At 42.2% G+C, this 24539-nt stretch overlaps 1 protein-coding gene across 1 annotated transcript in view; it reads left to right on the top strand.

Annotated features, from left to right (window-relative positions):
* LOC124259805 (fibrocystin-L-like) overlaps positions 1-24539 on the top strand; it is a 144484-nt gene that overhangs the window by 105256 nt on the left and 14689 nt on the right. Inside the window, 10 exon segments of the mRNA XM_046694010.1 lie at positions 9979-10135; positions 11147-11226; positions 12212-12341; positions 13863-14231; positions 15983-16636; positions 17795-18606; positions 19274-19433; positions 20699-20911; positions 22201-22455; positions 23936-24184. Coding sequence (XP_046549966.1) covers positions 9979-10135; positions 11147-11226; positions 12212-12341; positions 13863-14231; positions 15983-16636; positions 17795-18606; positions 19274-19433; positions 20699-20911; positions 22201-22455; positions 23936-24184 — 3079 coding nt within the window.

Raw genomic sequence — 24539 nt, 5'->3', positions numbered from 1 at the left:
AGTGAGATGGACATAATGATAATGATAATATTGAACAATGGTACAAAGAGAACCTGTGGTTATCTCTTAGAGCTAAACCGGTAGGCTGAGACTTCCCTATTATACAGTTTTGCTAATGCCATTACTAACAGAATTATTAGCATAGCAGCTATTCTATGGGTATATTTCTTTCATAAAGTCCAATTACAGATGATTGGATATCACAGTTGGACTGTAGAACTAAAATGATATTCAAAAGAAGGAAGAGCTGCAGCCATTGCTTTACATGCCATGCAAACATTGCTGGAGAGTGCTCTAAATTCTGATGAATATCCAAAGAAGCATGATTGAGACTCAATGTTAACATAATAAGAAATAACAATGGCAATGTCATATTAAGCAACCAGATGAATTTAAGTATAATTTGGCTAATCCAAAAGGGGTTCAGCTACTGACTGAAAGATCTGCTTGATTTTACACTATTTACAAATTCTTGAGACTTAGATGATCTTTCTATCTGCGCTAAGAATCTTGAATATGTATAAATACACTTGCATTTTCGGAATAGTTACTGATTGGTATAATGGGAAAACTCAATCTCCAGAAATGAAGTTGCGTAACTACTTCTCTCCTCAAAGAAGTGCTGGAGAAGTGCCAGATTGATTGGGTGCAATTTGAGACCGTGTTAGTATCGTTAGACAGGAACCAAGCTGTGTCGATAGAAGTGTACTCTGCGGAAAGGCTACAAAGGTACGGAATAGACATAAATGCAGAAGGAAACCATCCTTTGATCATCTTTGACCATATGTGACATTTGAGTGTGGCAATGGAATCTGATTAACAATAATAGTAGCTGAAGCAATGTGGATTAATTGTTGATGATGGTGATTAAAGAGCATACGAAAGTCACACAAAGCTTTTTACATCACTTTGCTATTCATGACAGTGCAGCTTCACATGTTAGTGCTGTGAAGGAAACAAGTGCCAGATTAAATGGTGTAGTGTTTTCACCCCATTACACTTTGACATTTGATCATGATGAACATGAGTAAAGGAGTCCTATCTTGTGTGAATGCTATGAATGAAGTAGAATCCATTAGCTTTGTTGCATGCAATGAAGTATCATCTGTGAGGAACTGGAAAAGAGATTAGTTTGAAGAGGTTCAAAGTGCAGATAATGCTGACAGAGGAACTTTACAGATACATGCTACAGCTTCTGTTAGTTTCCGTTAGCTATTGTGATAAATGTACCATGATTGTAATAGAATGCTGGTGGACTCATGCAGCCAACAAATTAAATTGTTTAGATTGTTGTTTTACTCAGTCTTTGAATATGTTGAATTGATTGCTTAAGAACTGTTGGTGATATGTAAGCAATGGTGATGTTTCTCTCTTCACTCAATTCTTGAACACCTAAACTTAAATTCTTCCAATTTGGTGTTCACAGTTGTTGCCACCTGCTCTGCAATTAATTGAGACATGGTCAATAGTTTACCTTCAACTAAATTAAAGCTGTTAGTAATTTTAGACAATGTATTCTATAATGTTACGGCTATTTTCAATGGCTTCTATAGCATTGTTAAACCTGTTATCAACAGCTGACATAAAGTGAAGATAGATGTTGTGATTTTAGTCACAACATTGGCTGTATTTAGTATGAGCTTGGTCATGCATTTATATGCTTTGCCACCGTGTTCACATCGTCAACTGTTGCCAGTTCCAAAAGTGTTTTGAAAACTACTCCATAAATCCAAACAGAGCTCTTTGCTTCTACCTGTTTTGAGTGGGTTTCCAGATAGGTATTAAAGTTTCATTTGTTGCAGTGTCTCATTTTAGCTGTGCTTTGGCACTGCATTTTTAAGGGCATTGAGATGAAGTCCTGTAATCTTTGGAGATCCTGTCGTACGTTGGTTTTTCTCTCTTGAACACCTTGTTGACTGGATTATTTCCATGTTCTGTGGTAATGGTATTTGTACGTGTGGATCCATTCCTTCTGACCCGAAAGTAATTTGTGACTCAGGTTTGAAGATGATACCATAGTTGAGTCTTTGAGAGGTTGAGGACCTTCCAGATACTTCCCAGGAACTGCACAGCAGCAGTAGTAGCCAGATTTGCAAGAGTAGGCGCAGGGGAAACGAGGAAGAGAGTAAAGTATGAGAATGATTGCAATGTTTGTGAACGAAGGAAAAGCATTGTCTTGTTAGTTTTGGTAATTTCAGATATAGTTTAGTCTTCGGTGAGTTGTGGCCACAACTTCTAGCGCACTACATATAGGTACTAAACCCAGAAAAGAGACTAAACCAAATCCAAAGTGCTAATGCTAAATGTTTTGTGTAGTATGCTTTGTATTTGCACGTAGACAGAAGAGTTTTCCCTCATAGGCCGAGAGGCCTAAACCTGCTTCTAATTGCTATTGGGCTGAAAGTATCTGGGTCGCTCTTCACTCTGCCTTCCCTTTAGTAGTGTGGAGTGACATGGTACTCCTGCAGTAGTTGTGGGCTATATTTTCTTTGGCTGCTATGAGTTTGAAACATCCGCCAGCTCCACTTGGATTAGGTAGTACCTTTGCCATTCGGGCCTGTTTGACCTTCAGAATTGCTCAACAGAGTAGAAAGTATCATCGTCTGTTATTGGCGTTGAGGGTCTATCAGAATTTGGTTCTTAGGAATCACCTTCAGGACAGATTTGTGTAATTGGTCTGGTACTAGGTCTCTTTCTTCGAACCTGTTGGAGTGACTGTTTCCTGATCATCAGCCAGCTTGCCTTGGTTGGGATCACAGACTCCTTTTGTTTCGCTGTCTCTTTGATTCCTCCCAAAGGCTTTTAAGCGACCTGCATGCACTCTGTATTTAAGCTGTTCAAGTGCGTTTCACAACTTCTGAGTTTGTAAGTGAAATTATCGCATAAATTCTGCAGATGTAGTATGGGCTACGCCATTTCTTCGTTAACTTCGAAGACTTTGCCTTTCTTAACACTTCTGTTGTACAGGAGCACTTCGTCCTGCACAACAAAGGAAGGTTTCTTTGATCCCCAGTCATGTCTTTCCTTTGGCGAGTTCCTGTGAAATTCCAATGTTCCCTTTGGCAAATGTCCTTTCGCTACTCTCTTACAGGTTCTCTAGGAGGTGTCTTAATGTAATCTGGCATCAACTCCTAGATTGTCTTTTGGGATTAACGAGGTATCAATTGGCATTGTTTCATTTCTCTTCCAAACAGCATGTAATGCGCGACCGAAGTTCGTTGGACTCCACATGGTGTGCTTCTAGTGCCAATTATGATGCTTTGGAATTAGGGTGTCCCAGTTGTTTTGCTGCTGGTTGGCGTATGTTCTCATGACTTGCTCAATGGTACTGTTTCGACGTTCACAGACTCCGGCATTGGTTTGTGGATGGTATGCAGAAGCCTTTGTGGTGTGCTTGATATCAAGCAATTCACAGAGAGCATTTACCAACTTTGATGTGAATTGTCTACCACGGTCCGTAAGTAAAGTTTTAGGTGCAACTCATACCTTGTAAAGACTTCATTGTATAAGAGATGCTAACTTCAGTTGCTTCTTGTGTCTTCATGGGAAAAGCTTCTGTCCATCTTGAATAGGAACCGACAGCAAGTAGGACGTACTTGTTCCATTGCCATAGTTTCTGGTAATGGTCCAAGGATGTCGACATGCAGTCTAGAGAAGCCATCTCTGCTGGCATCGGAACCATTGGTGCTTCTTTGGTGCTTTTTGCAATTCCTCTTAGTGACAGTTGACAATGTACATTACAGGACTTGACATAATTTCAACATCTTGGTACATACCTGGCCAGAAGTATTTCCTCATTAAACACTGACGTGGTGGCATCCTGACCAAAATGGCAACCTCCTGCTTTAGCATCATGATATGCTTCCAGTAGTGCTTGTCTGTCTTCCTTTGGGACTGCCAACTGAGTGATGACTTGGTGTCTGTTTGGTTTAGATCCTCTAAATTTCATTTGGTAGATGTGATAGAGGGTATCATTGACGATGTCATACTCCATAGCTCTGCTAACGAGACCTCCTAGGCCGTTGTAGGTGAAGTTTCTGAATTTCTCCTCTCTCTTTGTATTCAATGATGTCTCTTTGAAGTCTGGACAGGTTCGTTGACGCTGGTTGATTCCTTCAGAGCCTGGAGATGTGATCTTCGGGGCCAAAAGCCGATATCAGTGGGCGGATCTTTTTCCGAATACCCAAATGTGACACACAGAAGTTCCTTCGTCCCTCCGCATGGTTAGAGACTTCGTAGTTCAGCTACACTTTCTTACCTCTTGGGTTGGTGCTGGTATCTCATCCGAGTCTGGGAGGACGTCAGCTTGAGTGCATATGGTCTACGAGACAAGGCATCAGCGTTTTGATTTGACTTACCTGTCTTGTACTTGATATCATAATCATACCTTGGAGAGACGTAGTGCCCATCTAGCAAGTCTTCCAGTTCCAGATTTTCTTTTACAGATTTTTAGCCATGTGAGTGCCGGTATGGTCTGTGTAAATGTGTAAATTTTCATTTGCCAAATACACACGATAGGCTTGAATACCGTCAAGAATTGCTAATCCTTCTTTTTCAGAAACAGACCATTTTCTTTTCATAAGGATGTAACGACCTACCACCATAAGCAAATTATACGTTCGTTACCTTCATCATTGATCTGTGAGAGGCGTAACCTATTGCTTCCCCTGATGCATCTCTGTGGTTAGGATAAAATCTTTCAAGCCAGATAAGCAAGTACCTCTGAGCGGATGTTAGAGCTAGCTTGAGGTTATCAAAGGCATTTTGGCAAGCATCATTCCAAATCAAATTTAACTTTTGAAGCAATTGGTTCAATGGTATAGTTTATTTTGGAGTAACCTTACAAATTTTGCGTATAGTAGTTGGCAAGACCTAAAACTGGTCGAACATTTTGGTTGAGATTTAGGTTGAGGAAATGAACTTACAGCTTCAGTTTTCTCTTCTGTATCAACTTTTATTCCATCTTTACTGAAAAATGTGGCCTAAATACTTCACTTGTTTATCTGCAAATTGACATTTGATGGTTTGCTGGTTAAACCTGCTTCCTTCAACTTCTGGAAAAATACATATTTTAAAATGCTTTTAAGTGTTCTTGAAATGTTCTTTTGAGTGGATGATTACATCATCAACATAAATTAGGTGGACATACCGTGCCAATTCATTTCTCTCAATGCTTTTGACATAGTTGCCTTGAAATGCCATTGGTGCATTTTAAGACCAAAAGGTAATCTATTGAATTCAAATATCCCTTCTCAGGTTATGAAAGCAATTCCTATGTTTTGTTTCCGGATCCAAATTGCACTTACTTAAAAAGCCATTAGCACAGTCCAAAACGGAAAAATATTTTGCTTGAGTTTGCCCAACTGAATCAATAACATCATCTAGCCTTGGCATTGGAAAAAATATAGGTCTGGTAAGATCATTCAATTTTCTATAATCTACTGTAAATCTAAGACTACCGTCCCTCTTTTTTCACCATATACTCACTGGTGAGCGCCATTCTGATTCACTGGGTCTCAATAATGCCTGCTGCTAACATTTCATCAATTTGCCTTGCACATTCTGCTCTTACTTTGAAGATTGCTTGATAGAAAGGCATATGTACTGGTGCTGATTTGAACCTGTTTCTATTTTGTGCAAATGAAGATCTGTTTTCTGCCCAATTCCTGAAGACTTGATGCAAATACTGACCTTTGTGAAGCAAAGGAAGCACTCTAGTTGCGTCTTCTCCTCAGGAGTTAAGTCAGAGTTACTAAGATCAAATTTTAAAGGTTCTGTACTTACCTCTGATAATGTAGCACTGATATTTGGCCCTGATGAAACTTCTGTTGTCTTCTAGCAGACATGTAAAATCCGTGTCCACGTAAGATGCTGTTGCCAAGATTGTATTTGCCTTCAGATGGACAGTTGAACTTGTGGGATTCATGATACGAATCCTTGACTTTCTGGAGTTTGGCTTGTACCAAACATCGAGCAGCTACTAGGTATTGTATAGAAGAGTGATGAAGCTGGCTCTTAGAAGAAGTAAGGTTTGTGATGTATCTGCAGTTTATAAGTTTTAATCTGGAAGATCACACTGGGGCGCGTGGAGGAATAGTGCATTGTTTTTGAGCCCTAACTGTGCCTGTGTTTTTGTGAACTAGTGGTACACTGAACAAATTTTCACAGAAGTGCACTGTTGAATGGAAGAGATCTATTTGAACTCTATGTTTTACGGAGAAAATCTATTCCTAATATTAGTGTGTTGTGCAGTTTAGAGAAAACATGAAATTGGTGTTCAAATTGAAGATGGTTAATAGAAATGGAAAGTGTTATGCTACCTAGCACTGGATGGAGTCTCACCACCTACACCTGTTATCCCATTGTAACAAGAGGGTAGCAAATCTTTTCTGAGTAACCTGCTTTTGTGAGATAGCTGAGTGTAACACAAGAAATGGCTGCACCTGTGTCTACTAAGGCATTGGTTTTGACATTGTTTAAGGAGACCCTAATGGTATTGATATCCAAAGGCTCAATTAGTGAAATAGAAGGTTCAGGGGTTTCTTTGGGAACTTTGATCATCTTGGGAACTTTGATAAAATTTCTTTCTGAAGTTTGAGTTAACAAACATCTACTTGAGGATTTTGGAACGTTATCTGAAGGTTTTGTTCTTGGGTGCCTGGTTCCCTGTTTGGAGCCAGGCGCCTTATCCTAGCAAGTTTATTCCTGCAAACTACTTCAGTATGGCCTGGTATTCTACAGATAGCGCATGTAAGTTTCTATATTTACAGACATGAGTACTTGGACACCACCCACCACAACGTGTACAGTTTGGTTTGGGAACCAATTCCTGTTGCTGCTGCTGTTGCTGTTGCTGTTGTTGCCTCCACCCATCATACTGCCGTCGTCTATGTGTCTTTTGAGGTGGCTGTTGGGGATTAGCTGTGTCCTGGGAACTGTGTCGGGTTGTCTGCAGACAGATTAATTGCTTGATTGCTTCAGAGAGCTTGGCAATCTCATTATCCCTCAGGCCTCAGGGCATGGACTGCTGTGCTCTTGGTTTGCCTTTTCTGCAATATCTGCTGCATGCCTTACTTCTTCCAGTGTCTTGGGTTCTTTGTTCTCAACCCAAACACGTATGGCGGAGTTAAGTCCCTTTATAGCAACAGCCACAAGGATGTTTTCAGGTAGATCTTTGCATCCGGCCATTTCTATCCTCGGTACAAAGTCCCTTGCTGATTCATGTTGATTTTGTGACATTGTCAGCATACTCATGTCTTTCTTGCTGGGCATAAATCTCTTGGTAATGTCTGTTAACTGGTTGTAAATGTAACAGTACCTTGTTATTTCCCCTGAAAGACTGTCACACCATCCACTGGCATCCTCTCCCAGATAAAAAGGCAGAGCAAGTTGTTGTCCTTCACTGTCAAGTTGTTTTTTTCAACTGGACAAAGTTCCTGAACTTCTTTACCCATGAAGTAACATTATGGTCTGGAGAGCCTGAGAACTTTTCCAGGGGGACATCAGCCATCACAGAAGAATTGTTGGACAGGTCTTGATTCTGATTGGTTCACTTGCGCAGATGTTCCTGTGCCACTTGGTGAGTCTGAATCTCCTCTTGTCGGACGTCAGTTGTGCCTGTAGACCTTGTATCTTGTCTGGCTGGTAGTCTCCACAGTACGGTTTTTCAATTCGTAGTTGATGGGGATACTCCTTGGTGAGAGGCCGGTGATCTTGATAATTTCTCCTCCAATTGAAATCGTGAGGTTACTGGTCTTAATACACGACTTCGTCTAGTTGATAATTTTGTGAGGCCTCTTCTTTGTTGAGAAGTAGAGACCTCACTTTAAGATGGGGAATTGTGTTGTTGGGGAACCTTGAATAGAGAAGGAAACCGTGAGCACAGAATTGTGACGTGATCCGTTTATTTCTGGAGTGCAAGTGATTGATGTTACAGAACAATCCACAAGATTGTATAATAACATAATATTTATAAGAATTCATATACCGTGCAATATATAAAATAAATGAAACGGAAGTTTGATAATTCGAAGATATTCAAAACAGTAAGTAATATTAAACATTCCATATTTTAGAATTATTGCGGTAATGGCTTAACAACCTTTTTTACAGTAAGTATGGTGTCACATGTTTTCTTATTCACAATAAACTCATACAATGAAACACATGTGACCTAAAGACAATTATACATGAGTACAGGTTAATGATACACAATGTAGACAAAAGGGGCTCCTGGTGGATAGAGAGTACGAGAGTGTGGCCGGAGGCTACTAAAGCAATGATCCACGAAATATCTCAATTAACTCCAGGTTCACATATGTAAAGGTAGTTTGCGTGATACGCTGCACCTAGCCTATAGTTTAACATTGTCCATTAATGACTTGATAATTAAATCAAACAACACATTACACAATATACATTACAATATGAACTCTACAAATCTGACACATTACATTTATCGTGAAGGGTGGTAATCATTTAGATGCGTCGCTTGTAATGAAGGGAGACAACGTCATGTCTTAACATACAAGTCGCAAAGGGCGATACAATGATTACTTTTATGAAATACTATTTGTCATAGAAATTCTATATTGCAGTTTGCAATATAGTTTAACGTAATTGACCTAAGCATTGCATACAAGTCTGGGAATACACCTTGTACACATAGGTCAAAGTAACGCTTATGTAACATTATAATAAAATCACTAATTACAATAATACACCAGTATTGCATATAACAAAACAACATGTATACATCAATAAGAATTACTGAGCTGCTTATCTTTGAAGAGAGAAGGAAACCGTGAGCACAGAATTGTGACGTGATCCGTTTATTTCTGGAGTGCAAGTGATGGTTAGGACCTACACCTGCCCTCCATATATACCCCTTAACCCGGAACACAGTGATTTGTCATCTCGTGCCACGCACACGGTTTCCATTCAAGATGACCAGCTCGCATGTCAAGCATAAAACCATCTTTGTTTTAACTGCCTATGTCCATCGTATTGACAGCTATGACCGGAGGAAGAGTTACCTGTGCACAATAGTCCCATTGACTTTTACACATTTTATTGCACCGCAGTGCAGGCATAGATTTTCTGTGCAGTGACATGTTTGCCTAAAGCGATCACTGCTTATAATAAACCAAATGTATTGAGAGAGCATATGTTTGTACCCAAAAGAATTTAATATTATATCTATACGATCGCAAACCAAATATTTACAATAAAGCTAAATTAATCAATTATATTTTATATATATTTGCTTAATTTTAGCACGATAACACTACTTATGGGGGATCAAGTTGTTAATTTTATGTAAAAAAAAACGCCCTGTAATTTGGGCGTGGCGGGGTTCTCGTTTCTTCCATTATTTTATCTTTGTCACATGGACCCGTGAACATCCGGGTTAGAATATTGATCTTCAGTAACCCATGCTTGTCGTAATAGGCGACTAAGGCGATCGCATGGTCAGACTCGCTGACTTGGTTGACACATGTCATCGGTTCCCAATTGCGCAGATCGATGCTCATGCTGTTGATCACTGGCTTGTCTGGTCCAGACTCGATTATTTACAGACTGCCGTCATGTAACTGTAATATTGCTGAATGCGGCATAAAACTAAACTCACTCACTCACTCTTTGACACATGGGACAAAGATATACAAGTTTCAGGTGACAATACACAGCTTCCTTCCTTGGCAACAAGTCATGTCTCATCTCCCATTGGCATTCCCTTTAACACTGATCCAAACGGAACTTACTTAACTTTACATAGTAATTATCTCGTATTAGCTGGCGATTTCTATGTTATGTCTGTCCCCTGTAATGCTTGTGATCCACTGCTCATGTTCTCTCATTCACTTTATGCAATCGAATGGGTAAGGTTTTACGCCGCATTCAGCAATATTCAAGCTATATCAGAGTGATGTTTGTATTAAGTAATGCTAATCTCAAGTTATTGTCCCACTTCGACAGACCGACGCCGCCTTCGAGTACATAGATGTGTGGTCGGCCAAAGCCACGTGGGGAGGGAATGATCCCCCAGGAGTTGGGGAGTTGGTCGTCGTGCCCAAGGGTCAGATTCTTCTACTGGACACAGACACGCCCGTCCTCAAGATGCTGCTTATCCAAGGTACGGGAACAAAATACCTGAACACATTCTTAAAGTATCTATCATCATTAGGAGCGGTGGGGTAGCCTAATGGTTAAAGCGTTGGCTCGTCACGCCGAAGACCCGGGTTCGAATCCCCACATGGGTACAATATGTGAAGCCCATTTCTGGTGTCCCCCGCCGTGATATTGCTGGAATATTGCTAAAAGCGGCGTAAAACCATGCTCAGTCACTCACTCACTCAATAGGATGTAACTCAAATTGTATCTCATCTTATTTTATCTTATCTTACCTTATTACAGATGTTACGATAAGGAATCCAAAATATACTCTCGCTGTATAATTATATATCATTGATGATATAACCAAACCAAACTCACTCAGTCAGTCAGTCTATCATCATTCAAAAATATGTTTTGATTTTAGTCATCATAATTATCATCACCATCACAAAAAAACGAACAAATAAATTTAATATCCTGTTTATATGTAGGACAATAGAATAGCGGTCGATAGTAACGCCAAAGTGAGTGAGTGAGTGAGTTTAGTTTTACACCGCACTCAGCAATATTCCAGCTATATGACCGCGGTCTGTAAATAATCGAGTCTGGACCAGAAACTCCAGGGATCAACAGCATGAGCATCGATCTGCGCAATTGGGAACTGATGACATACGTGAACCAAGTCAGCGAGCCTGACCACCCGATCCCGTTTGAACCGTGTTTGATTCTCAATGTGGGTTCAAAACGTGCACCCCACTTCCCCGTGTCCTTCCCGCACGATATTGCTGGGTTCCTGTTACAATCGACTCACTCATACACTTTTTCCAACTGGCACTGTTACTATGGTAACCTAAGCTGGTACTATGAGCCGACTGAGAAAGGCAGCCATTGGTCCGGCTCGGTGACCCGAAGGCGTCGATCGATGCTCATTCCTTTAATCACTGGTTTATCAGTGCGGCGTAAAACAGTACGCCTTCACACACTACAGCCAAGAATGGTACTGATTGAACCGTTGTTATTTTTTATGCAGGTGGTGAGCTGATCTTCGATGAGAAAGACATCGAGCTGCGAGCTGAAAGCATCCTTATCGTGGATGGGGGAAAGCTTCAGGTCAGATACAGATTTGTAATTCTCAGATAATCTCATTGGTTTTATGTATGTAGTAGGTTGGTTGTTCGTTGTTTAAAGCCGCGCTAAGCAATATTCCAGCTTTTTGGCGGCGGTCTGTAAAAAATCGGCACCAGACAATCAAGTGATCAACAACATGACCTTCGATCTACGCAGTTGGTATACAAGTGTCAACCAAGTCAGGGAACCTGACCACCCGATCCCGTTAGTCGTCACTTACGATCCCGTTAGTCGTCACTTACAATTCCGTTAGTCGTCACTTACGACAAGCAGGGGATGCTGAAGACTAATTGTCACCTGGATCAGGTACACTGGGTGGCGATAGAAGCTATAATGAGTTTGTAATTTTTATGTAACTGAACATTTAAACAACTTTACTGTGTCTATTTAACAACCGCTGAGTCCTGCCGCAATTTGTGAAATGTAATCTATGGCTTGACAATTGTGTGTGACAAAAAAATGGTTCAATGAATTTGAGAAAGGAAACAACACTATGCCCCTTGGCATGTTTAAAACGGTTTAAAACGAAAAAAGCAGAGAGACGGGCAGATTAATATATATTTTCTACCAACTGTTTGCAAAAGAAATATTATTATTTTTTAATTAAGCTATGCGCCTGAATATGTTTTTGAGAACAACACCCTTGCTACTATGTAATTACACAGAACTACAAAATTCCAATCCGTTTCAAGGGCTGACCATTTGAGAATCTGGCGATTGGTGTGCGTGTGTTAGAATGGCCTGATTCATCATCTAAGATAATTGTCCAAATAGAATTTGTTGTGCCCGACAATATCTGTTTTTTCAACTCTCTGAAGCAAAATATTGTTTTTCCAAGATAAGTATTCTTCGATAAAAAGCAATAAAGAAAAAAGGGTATCAACAACTTGGGGAGGAGTGTACGACCTTGCACTACTCTGTGTATCCGTGTATTCAGAAGTAGTGCATGTCCATGTTGCCGTTGTAGGTTGGTACGGAAGACGCCCCTTTCCAGAGTAAAGGAATCATCACTCTGCATGGGAGTCTACGGGCTCCTGAACTTCCCATATACGGAGCAAAGGTCCTCGCTGTGAGGAACGGAACATTGGACTTACATGGTTTGTTTACCTCTTTACAAAACGTCTCTCTTCTCAACTTCAAAAGCTCTAATAGATAATCTTATAATACATTGCACGAAATACCAAACGCGTGGCATGACTAAGAGGTGAGGTGAGGTGAAAATTGGTTTAACGTCGTGCTTGAGAATATTACGCTCATATGACGACGTGCATGCGTGTGTATGTGTATGTGTGGCTGCTTGTACTAGCCCAGACTGAAGCTGGTTTTATAGTGCTAGCCCACTGAGATACCATGCCGCAGTGAAGCATGCATACCTCACTCAGACACATTATACTGACGCCGAGCCGACCAGTCCTTGTTGTACCCATTAATGCCGAGCGCCAGGCAGGGACCAACAGGTACCATATTTTAACGTCTGTTGGTATGACGCTGTCGGGGATCGAACCCGCGACCTTCCGCTCTCCGGGCGGACGCTCTAACCACTACACCACGGAGGCGGTCGGCATGACTAAGAGAGAAAACCCAGTGGTTTAAACAGACATTCGCATCTGTTATTTGCGGTATGTTCCTTATATGAGGTAGGATCTTCTGGTCGACTGTTCGACTCCATCATTCACCTATAATTTTCACGGTACCGAGCGACGTTCTCTACAAAAATATCAATAATTGCAGGATTTTGCTTCCTTATTTCAACTCAGCTGACACTCAAACAATCACATGACGCGAACCAAGTGAACGTCTTGAGTTTTAAGCCAATCAGTTCTTTGCCTTTTATTGACCGTGTCATAATTCATGTACAAATATGTCATGTCTTCCAACTCATTGATATGCAATACCACCTTCGCCGATGCGCTCAGCTGATAAAAGGAGTGAGTGAGTTTAGGTCGTCTTTAGCAACAGAACACAAGAACTTGGCTCCACACATTGTACCCGTGTGGGGAAACGAACCTGGATCTTCGGCGTGACGAGTGAACACTTTAACCACTAGGCTACCCTAACGCCGGAACTAGATATAATCTAAAAAGGGGCGTTTATCAGGAATACACCTGGAAAGGGGGTGCTGATTAGGAAGAGGTTTAATATCACACAAAAAAGAGTAAATGGACAGTTGACTATTCCATAATTGCGGTGGGACTTACAGGGGGTTGGGAGTGAAAGGAGGGGGGATTAATACGTCAAATACGGCATAAAGAAGATTTGAAACGGTATACCGCGGTATTAGTAGCACCGCGGTAATTTGCCTTCGGTTCGGTATACCGTAATGCATTCCAAATATACGATATTTTCCGTTTTCGTAGCGTCATTTTTTATCCTATTTCAATTTTTTTTTCTAAAATGTCTAGAAATCGAATCATTTGTCAAAATCTATGCATTTCTTTGCTAGACAGCCGATGTCTTCCCGGAAGTAAGTTCTCAAATACTGAACCGAAACGGACCGGACCGAAGCCCTTGTACCGCAATACGTACTGCACCGTGGTTAGAGCGCACCGTTTTTACCCCTAGCATAAATAGCTCAAGGATTTATTGATGTCCATTTCAACTCTTTTGTATTGTTTCAGGAAAGAATGTAGGGGCGACATGGACGCGTCTCGCCTCCACCGCCGCAGCTGGGGCCACTACCATTACAGTCGAGAAGCCAGTAAACTGGTTAGTTGGGGACTCCATCGCCATAGCAACCACGGGTGGTAGGCACAGCCAGGAGGAGACAGAGGTCAGATCGATCACGGCCATTTCTTCAGACAACATGACCTTGACCTTGGATACGGCTTTGACGTATGGTCATTTGGGTGTAACATTGACCTTCAGCGGTATGTCCGTTGACACAAGAGCCGAGGTTGGACTGTTGACCCATAACGTTGTTGTGAGGGGGTCAACCAACACCCAGTGGCAGGACTCGATCGAACCCTGCCCCGCCGGATTTGACACTGGTAAGTAACGAGAACATTGCAACATGTGTTAGGTATGGGAGAAAACACGCCCCCTAGGTTTTGGAAGAGAATGTAAAACCGAGGGAGGAGGGCTTTAGCCCCGAGGGATTTCCCTCCTCCCAAGATTGTATATTCTCTACCGAAACCGAGGGGAAGTGTTTCCCATAACAAATAAACCGTCAATGATGGATAATTATAATGTAGATGATCATTTAATGAAACTACATAACAATAACTGAAGCGCAAGTAAAATCAATTTAGTGAGAGTAACTATAAATAAATAATTCAACCCCAAGAGGTCTTACTTACAAAAAGTAAAGCCTGAGAGCAAACAAAAACCTCAAATGCGGTTATTCCGGGAAAAGAAGAGATGCTTAATATATAGTGAGAAGCACCCTTCAGGTTTATGTATAATGGGATTACAGATTCTAGTTCTCGGGTCGACTCATATTAGGGATTCAAATCCTCACCCTCTCATATTGAGTGACCTAATCGAAAGTCTCCAATGGGACTAAGCCGAAAAGGAATGCTACAATCTGTGAGTGAGTGAGTACTGTTTTACGCCGCTTTTAGCGATATCACGACGGGGGACAACGGAAATAGGCCTTACACATTGTACCCATGTGGGGATTCGAACCCGGGTCTTCGGCGTGACGAACGCTTTAACCACTAGGCCACCCCACAACCGCTAGAATCTGTACTTTACTGAGAAAGTGTAATCCTAAATATAACATATGTTGCAGCTGACCACATTTTAACAGGCACTGTGTATTCATACCTTCGGCCATTGAAACCATGGCAATTTACACTTGTAAGATGCAGGTACACTAGACTACCAGTTGTCCGTCATGCATTTTCGTGGAAGCTGGGGTACAGCCCTGCGCCTTCCTAAAGATCCGAGTTAAAATCCCATGCTTGTGGTAAGAGGCGACTAACGGGATCGGGTGGTCTGCGCGCTAACTTGTCCTATGCTAAACATTGATGGGAATAACCCATCATGTGTCGCCAATGGTATATAAACACGAGCACTACCTGAATTAAGCACAACCTGAATACAAGGGCATTTTAGGCCTCTGAAGATCCGGGTTAGAATTGGTCTTCAGCTGCCCATCAGGTGGTCAGGCTCGCTGACTTGAGTACACATGTCATCGTATCCCAGTTGCGTCGATCGATGCTCATGCTGTTGATCACTGGATTGTCTGATCCTGACTCGATTATTTACAGACCGCCGCCATATAGCTGTAATATTGCTGAGTGCGGCATAAAACTAAATTCACTCACTCACTCTTTGACACATGGGACAAATTCGATTACTTACAGACCGCCGTCAAATAGCTGGACTATTGCCGAGTGCGGCGTTAAACAACAAACCAACCAACCAACCAATATTACGAACTCAAAGTGATAATCAATTCTACTTCGTTATATATTCGTAGTTTCGAATCTCATGCTGTTGATCAATGTATTTACAGACCGCCGCCATATAGCTGCAATATTGCTAACTAAACTCACTCAGTCATTACAAATCGTTGTAGAAATGTCTGTTCCATGCAACTCAATCGTGCGTCTTGTACAGGTATTCAAAATTATAGTAATTTATATCCAAATATAACAGAAATTTCCTCTGGACCTTTCATTGTATACATTGTATGTTTTTCCCCATTTGCTTCTGAATTTTCCAACTATTGTATTTTCAATAACATCTTCATTTCTTGTATCACATAATATTATTGACTGAATGTCCATTTCAGGTGAGTTCGCCACGCAAACCTGTTTCCAAGGCCGATTTGGTCATGAGTTGGGAAGTGATGAGTTTGGATCACAAATTATGATCCACGCTCCAGAACGGGACACAAACATCGCCATTGCCCGTATCAGCTACACCGAAGTCACAAACGCCGGACAAGCCTTCAGACTTGGGAGGTACGCTATCCACTTCCATCTGAACGGGGATATGTCTAAGTCGTATGTCAGATTCAGCTCCATACACAAATCCAACAACAGGGCCGTCAACGTCCACGGAAGCCACAATACGTACGTCGAACACAACGTTGTACACGACGTCAAGGGCGGTTCACTGTTCTTGGAAGACGGCATAGAGACTGGCAACTTCTTCAGATGGAATCTTGCTCTGTTCGTGCGCGCAAGCAGTAGTCTTTTGAACGATGACATCACGCCAGCCGCGTTCTGGGTGACCAATCCAAACAACACAATCAGCCACAATGCCGCCGCAGGGGGTACCCACTTTGGGTTTTGGTACCGGATGCATACTCATCCTGGCGGTCCATCCAAGACGACTGAAGTGAGATGCAAAGAGGTTCCTCTCGGCATCTTCAGTAACAACACTGGTCATTCTAATGGGTGGTTCGCTCTTTGGGTCTTTCAAGACTACTTTCCAATAGAACGTGAGTATCCTAAATTCGTGAGATGAGTGAGTGAATTAGGTTTATATCCGCTCTTGAAAATATTTCAAATTTTTTCAAGGCTTTTTTGCGATATACCCACCTGTTGACGTGATGAGAGTCTCGAAATATTACGCAAAATAGTTAATAGCCACCTTTCGTTCATTGTTCAAGAGAATGCGTTGCTTTCGACAAGAAATGTTAAAATCAACCTAAAATGTTTCGAAAGAATTTTTCCAGAAAACTCTTTTGAAACCTATTATGCTTTAGACTGTTGTAAACAACAAAGAAATTGCCTGCTACAGAAATATAACTTTTGCTAAGTTTTGTTTAAAATAATGTCTAATCCATACAAAATCCAAGACAACCCTTCCCCAGACATCAAATGGTGGCTCTCACGGCGAGACAACAGTTCCGGAGAGTAGGTTATGATCCGCGTTGTTATGTGTCAATGTATCTTACCAAAGTGCCATCCTCAATGCCCTGCATTAGTTCGGGGTTTCTTTCCACATTAATAGGGGCGGTGGGGTAGCCTAGTGGTTACAGCGTTCGCTCGTCCCGCCGAAGACCCGAAGTCGATTCCCCACACGGGTACAATGTGTAAAACCCATTTCTGGTGTCCCCCGCCGTGATATTGCTGGAATATTGATAAAAGCGGAGTAAAACCAAACTCACTCACTCACCCACATTAAGCTGACACGCTATGATATAATTGAACTAATTTTTCAGACACAGGTTGGTAAAAATGGTTTATTAGTTCTTTGCATTTGTTAAAGGTCTTCTTCTATTGTATTTCAGGGTCTTTAGTGTAGGAAATTTTCTTCTCACCCTGCTTGTATCTTCTGGGCACCTTTCATAAAGCCTTAGCCATCTTACTACGATTTAATCCGTGAAGATCCTGGTAAGAATTGATCTTCAGTAACCCATGCTTGTCGTAAGAGGCGACTAACGCGATCGGATCGTCATGATCGCTGACTTGGTAGACACATGTCATCGTATCCCAATTGCGTAGATCGATGCTCGTGTTGTTGATCACTGGATTGCCCGGTCGAGACTATTTACAGACTGTAATATAGGTTGAATGTAGCTGAAAGAGTGCGGTGACACTGAACTAGATTTACTTCTATGATTGATTTTGAAAAAGGTTGTATTGTTTTGCAGTGGCTGTATTCGAGAACCTGTTAGCATACAATAACCACAAGGGAGCTGAATTTGTAAATACAGGCAACATCCAAGTCAAGGGATTCAAGGTCTTCAATAATGAGGTTGGAATTGAAATAAAGTCTCTAAAGAACGTCAACCAGTATGATGAAACTGGACCAATGATCAGGGATTCACTAATAGCAGGTCGTCACCCAGATTTAACCCCCGCCATCACGAACCCATCCTTTGGATTGTCCCTACCATGGGGAAACGGTCTGCTCTTGAAAAACCTGAGCTTCGAGAATTACGACCAAAGCCATTTGACCGGAATGCGCGTGTCCACTTCGGATGGAATATGCAGCCATCTTTGCGGTGGTTTCATATACAAAAGCACAGGTCTCACATTTACAAATGCCGACCGGAAGTTCAAGTTTGCCTGGGAACATGAAGCCGCCATGATAGACCTTGACGGCAGTTTACTGGGCACAGCCGGGGCGTCTGTCCTGCCCGCCGTGGACATTTTACCTTCTTCAGAGTGTACGGACGAACCAAGCTGTAGCTACGGGGTCGCTGCTAAAAAGTGTAACCCTGGCGTAAATTACCATCGCTTCGCCATGAAAAACCCAAAACCATCCAGTCTCGAGGGCAAGAAACTTCAGTTCACAAACGCCGCGGGGAACAGCGTGTTTTCGGAGTTTGCACACAAGAGGGTGACTCACAAGCCTGGCTGGATGGCTCTTCTTGTCGATGGAGATACCTATAACTTGACCTTTGAGAATGCAGAACATGTCACCAATATAAGCTACGATGCCACAGTTTACAGATTTTTGGTATGTATTTCTATAAACCTTTCCTTCCTATTTTCGTGTGAAGTGACACAGTAGTGAGTGTGTGAGTTCAGTTTTACGCCCCACTCAGCAATATTCCAGCTATATGGCGGTGAAACAGTATACATATTTATGTTTGGCATTACACTTTCTCAGTAAAGTACAGATTCTAGTACTTTTGTTGGGTTGAGCCCCATGCGGGATTCGAACCCACACCATCAGAGTCAGGCACCTAATCGCCAGCACGCAAAGTCAGCCGCCTAACCTGATCAGCCACCGCGATTTCCACAAAAATGAAGGTCGCACAACTGGTAGTCTAGACTGCGGACTTTGTGTACCCCTCTGAGAGGTGTTATTTGGCACGTCTCCCACGGCCGAAAGCTTTTATTACACGACGCCATTTAGAAAGTGGTCAAATGTAGCATATGTTGTATTTTGGATTACAATTTCTAGTACTTTTCTTGGGTTGAGGGATATCCCACGCGGGATTCGAACACACACCCTCAGAGTCATGATCAGGCACCTAATCGGTGAAACAGATTTATGTCAAGTCATGCTTTTTCCAGCATCAAATGAGCTAAAATTTAACAGAATTTATGAAAACACACCTTCGACATTTTATAGACATTTATGTTTTTATGTATTTGCTATCAATATTTATTTCCAACAGACCAACAACCACATGACATTTTGCCAGCGGGTCGAACGTCCTGATCGTTTCTCCATCGCCGACTCCCCCATCAACGAAACCGTTGGTGGTTTGAACGTCAACACCGACGTCAACGGGGCCTGGTATTACAAGGAGAGCGAGAGCCAACTCTGCTACCTAGGTCAGCTGCACTGATCTTTTGTATGATGTCAAAATAGATTAAAAATAAATAGAATTGACGGAAAATGTAACGGTAGCTAGGATTATTTCTGTCTCTTTGAAGCAGATGAGGAAATTTATTCAGTATTGAAAGCCTCTTGACTAAGAGCACAATTTCCTTCCTTGTAATATAAGTACGATGGTCGTATGGGTATTACTGAATACAAAAATATAACTTCAGTTACGATCAGTCAGCACGAACATCCCTGTGTACATAGGCACCAAACAAAATAACGTTTCCACTATAGTCCGTTTGGCCCAAAAGCGGACACTGATGAATTGCAATCTAACTCGAAAACTAATAAACATAACATACTCAATGAAACGCTGATCATAATCAAAACATCATACCCACTCTGTGAGGGTTTTGCAGAATATTTGTCCTAAAAATAATAAAGTTGTTTAACAAACTATCATTAAAATATTGACACAGTTCACTGTTTGTTACGAGGGAGGAGTGCAGAGCAAGGGACAGCCAGGTGTGCGAGAAGCACGTTCACAGACAAAGTTATTTATTCTATAGTTATAGGTGCCGTTTTACAAAGCAGCCGTAGCTTCTTCAGTCGTTAGTGCTAACTGCCATACCTCAAACGTATGATAGCGCTTCGTTGATAATAACTGCCAATCCTGAACATAGAATTACGACAGTCGCAGTGCTGCGGTGATCGTAATCCCCATACCATAACATAGTGAGTGAGTATGGTTTTACGCCGCTTTTAGCAATATTCCAGCAATATCACGGCGGGGGACACCGGAAAGGGGCTTCACATATTGTACCCATGTGGGGATTCGAACCTGGACCATCGGCGTGACGAGCGAACGCTTTAACCACTAGGCTACCCCATCGCCCCACCATAACATAGACGTACGACAGTCGTAGCGCTACGGTGGTCGTAACTCCCATATCTTAACATAGGCTTGCAACTGTTGCTCCTCCCATACCTTGCCTTAGCATAGGCATTAGACTGATGCAGCGCTACGGTGATCGTAACTACCATACCCTTAACATTGACGTACGACAGTCGTAGCGCTACGGTAGTAACTATACCTTAACTCCGTACGACAGTCGTAGCGCTACGGTGGTATACCTTAACATTGACGTACGACAGTCGTAGCGCTACGGTGGCAGTAACTCCCATACCCCTGTTGTAGCTCTATGGTTGTATTATGGACGACCCCCTGGACATGTGAAAGGAGATTCTTTAAATCAGGCTCAATTCATTTCAGTATCCCAGAAGACAAAAACCACAGTGAACAGCGAGGACCGGAACTTGAAAATGAAGGCGTTTAAGTGTTTGTACAAGAACTGCATCCCTCCGCCGGACTTTAAGGAGTTAAGCAAACGACCCGACAACGCTCTCCTGTATTCCGACCTCAACACATGGGACTTCCAGGACAAGCAGAAACCGAAAGCGAATGAAGATGTCACCATTCCGCAAAGTAGGCAATTACGAATGAATGACTGTGGTTTTACGCCGCTTTGAGCATTATTCAAGCATTACCACGGGGTTTATACATTGTATCCTTGTGGGGAATCGCATCTGGTTCTTTGGCGTAACGAGCTAACGCTTTAGCAACTAGGCTACCTCACCACCTGGCAGGTATGAAATATTCGAAATTACGAGAAAATAATCCAAGAAAATATACGAAATTGTTATTTTTGGAAAGAAACTTTGCAAAACTAGAAAATAACGGAACTTGAAATAACGAAAAGCTAATCGAAGTTACGAATATATAATCGCTGTAACCAGAAAAAATCGACATTCGGAAAAAAGACAACAGAATGATTGTTGTTTCGATTGCCTTCACTAAAACACTGTTAAAACACAAAAAGGGACCTGAACATTTTACCCCCTTCACTCATTGTATTTGTAAAACTAAATTATATTTTATATATATGACAGCATTTTCGGAAACATACGTGCATTTTTATAAATCGGTAGGACAGGTCAAAGATGTGTCTTCCTGCTGTGTCTGAGTGTGGTGGTATTCATGCTGGTGTGCAGTTGCCTAGCAACAGGAAACCGGTATTATCCTGTATTATTATTTCTTTGTTGTTTAACGCCACACTCTGTAAATGGTCTGTCATATGACGACGGTTTGTAAGTAATCGAGTCTGGACCAGACAATCCAGTGATCGATACCTTGATCATGTTTGTTTGTGTGTTCTTTAACGACGGCGGTCTGTAAATAATCGAGTCTGGACCTGACAATCCAGTGATCAACAGCATGAGCATCGATCTACGCAATTGGGATAAGATGACATTTGTCAACCAAGTCAGCGAACCTGACCACCCGATCCCGTTAGTCGCCTCTACGTCAAACAAGGGTTGCTGAAGATCAATTCTAACGCGTTGATTAGGGATAAAGAGGAGCTGGTGACACGACTATCATGGGTCTCTCATCCACATCAATAGAGGTGGTGGTGCAGCCTTAGTGGTTGAAGCGTTCACCCGTCACGCCAAAGACCGGTTCGATTCCCCATATGGGTACAATGTACGAAGCCCATTCCTAGTGTTCCTCGCAGTGATATTGCTGGAATATGGCTAAAGGCGGCATGAAACTAAACCCACTCACTCACTCCACATCAACCGATGTTGCAGGAACATGAAACCCTTCTTCCATTTTCTAAAATTGTGTAAAAGACATATTTGTGCATTTTAAAGCTAACGTCGTGGTAAATGTTTCAATGTCGTTGGCTCATCTAAACAGTGAATCTTTTCTTCAAGATTACTGGATCGTTGCGGATGAGGAGAGCATCCCTACCCTAGGTACTGTGGTTATCATCGGCGCGCTTGAATTCGATAACGTCGCAACGAAAACCTTTAACTTCCGAGCAAAGATGATTGTCGTGTACGGGCGGCTTGTGATTGGCTGGCCAGATAAGCCCTTCCTGGGTCAGGCTAACATCTTCCTGTCAGGGTCCCACAGCTCACCGCCTTATCCCGTGGAGGATGGCCCTCCAGCCGGCGCCAAGGGGATAGGTGAGACTTTCCAACAGTATGTATGGTGCTGTAGGTAGAGACTCAGGAATTAGCACGTAGTGGAGATTGTGTATTGGGCAAAAACGTAGTGTGAAGGAGGCAGAAATTCCGGTTCGTATTCTGAAGTCGGCTTTGGCTCCGGAATTAAATGTGCAGTCGACAGAGACTCCAGAAGCTATTGTGTAACAGAAAGAAATTGCAGAATTATGTTAGTGTGTAGCAGCTTGAATGTATCCTGCTGTGGACAGAGAGTCCGTGATGTATTGTGTAATAGGTAGAAACTCTGGAAACTATTGTGTACATGGAATAAACTGAGGGATGTATTGTGTAGTAGGTAGAAACTGTGGAATGTGTAATGTAGTAGCTTGAGACTCCGGAATGTATCCTGTTATGGACAGAAACTCTGAGATATATTGTGTCTTAGGTAGAGACTGGGGAAGTGTATTGTGTCGTAGGTACAGACTGGGGAAAGTATTGTGTCGTAGGTACAGACTGGGGAGTGTGTTGTGTCGTAGGTGCTGAGAATGTATTGTGTCGTAGGTACAGACTGAGGAATGTATTTTGTTAGGTACAGACTAGGGAATGTATTATATCGTAGGTACAGACTAGGGAGTGTATTATGTCGTAGGTACAGACTGGGGAATGTATTGTGTCGTAGGTACAGACTGGGGAATGCATTATGTCGTAGGTACAGACTGGGGAATGTATTGTGTCGTAGGTACAGACTGGGGAATGTATTGTGTCGTAGGTACAGACTGGGGAATGTATTGTGTCGTAGGTACAGACTGGGGAATGCATTGTGTCGTAGGTACAGACTGGGGAATGTATTGTGTCGTAGGTACAGACTGGGGTATGTATTGTGTCGTAGGTACAGACTGGGGAATGTAATGTGTCGTAGATACTGACTGGGGAATGTATAGTGTCGTAGACACTGACTGTAGAATGTATTGTATCGTTTGTATAGATTGGAGAATGTATTGTGTAGTAGGTACAGACTGGGGAATGTATTAAGTATTAGGTACAGACTGGGGAATGTATTGTGTAGTAGGTACAGACTCAAGAATGTTTTATGTAGTAGCTTGGGACTTCGGAATGTATCCTGCTATGGTCAGAGACGCCTGGATATATTGTGTCGTTGGTACAGACTCGGGAATGTATTGTGTACATGGAAGAAACTGATGGATGTATCGTGTAGTAGGTACAGACTGAAGAATGTTTTATGTAGTAGCTTGAGACTTCGGAATGTATCCTGCTATGGTCAGAGACGCCTGGATATATTGTGCAGTTGGTAGAAACTCTGGAAACTATTGTGTACATGGAAGAATCTAAGTGATGTATTGTGTACTAGTCTGTATTTCAATCAATGGATTGCGGGGGCCATTCCTCATATTCTGAACATGAATGCAGTAATGCTGGAAATGGCGGGCCTGTTCACGTTGTAATTCCCATTGACTGTTCATCTATATATCCACATCTGCAGCTGTCTACGGCGGTCTGGACTTGAATGGCAAGAGCACGGGTATGACGTGGGCGTCCCTAGCAACCACGGCAGCAAAGGGAGGTAACCAGGTAACACTGGACGAGGCTGTGGAGTGGAGCGTGGGAGATGAAATCCTTCTGACGGCGACGTCTTACAATGCGTGGCACACGGAGACCTTCAAGATCTCATCTGTATCATCGGACAAGAAGACCTTGACGCTGAATACTACCTTGGTGTACACGCATGACGGTATGTATAGTCTGTATGTGTTGGTTGGTTGGTTGACGCTGAATACGACCTTGGTGTACACGCATGACGGTATGTATAGTCTGTATGTGTTGGTTGGTTGGTTGACGCTGAATACGACCTTGGTGTACACGCATGACGGTATGTATAGTCTGTATGTGTTGGTTGGTTGGTTGACGCTGAATACGACCTTGGTGTACACGCATGACGGTATGTATAGTCTGTATGTGTTGGTTGGTTGGTTGACGCTGAATACTACCTTGGTGTACACGCATGACGGTATGTATAGTCTGTATGTGTTGGTTGGTTGGTTGACGCTGAATACGACCTTGGTGTACACGCATGACGGTATGTATAG

Source organism: Haliotis rubra, unplaced genomic scaffold (genome assembly GCF_003918875.1).
Source record: "Haliotis rubra isolate DU_JTF1 unplaced genomic scaffold, ASM391887v1 Scf1182, whole genome shotgun sequence".
Lineage (NCBI taxonomy): Eukaryota > Metazoa > Mollusca > Gastropoda > Lepetellida > Haliotidae > Haliotis > Haliotis rubra.
This window is presented reverse-complemented; position numbering and strand designations above follow the sequence as displayed.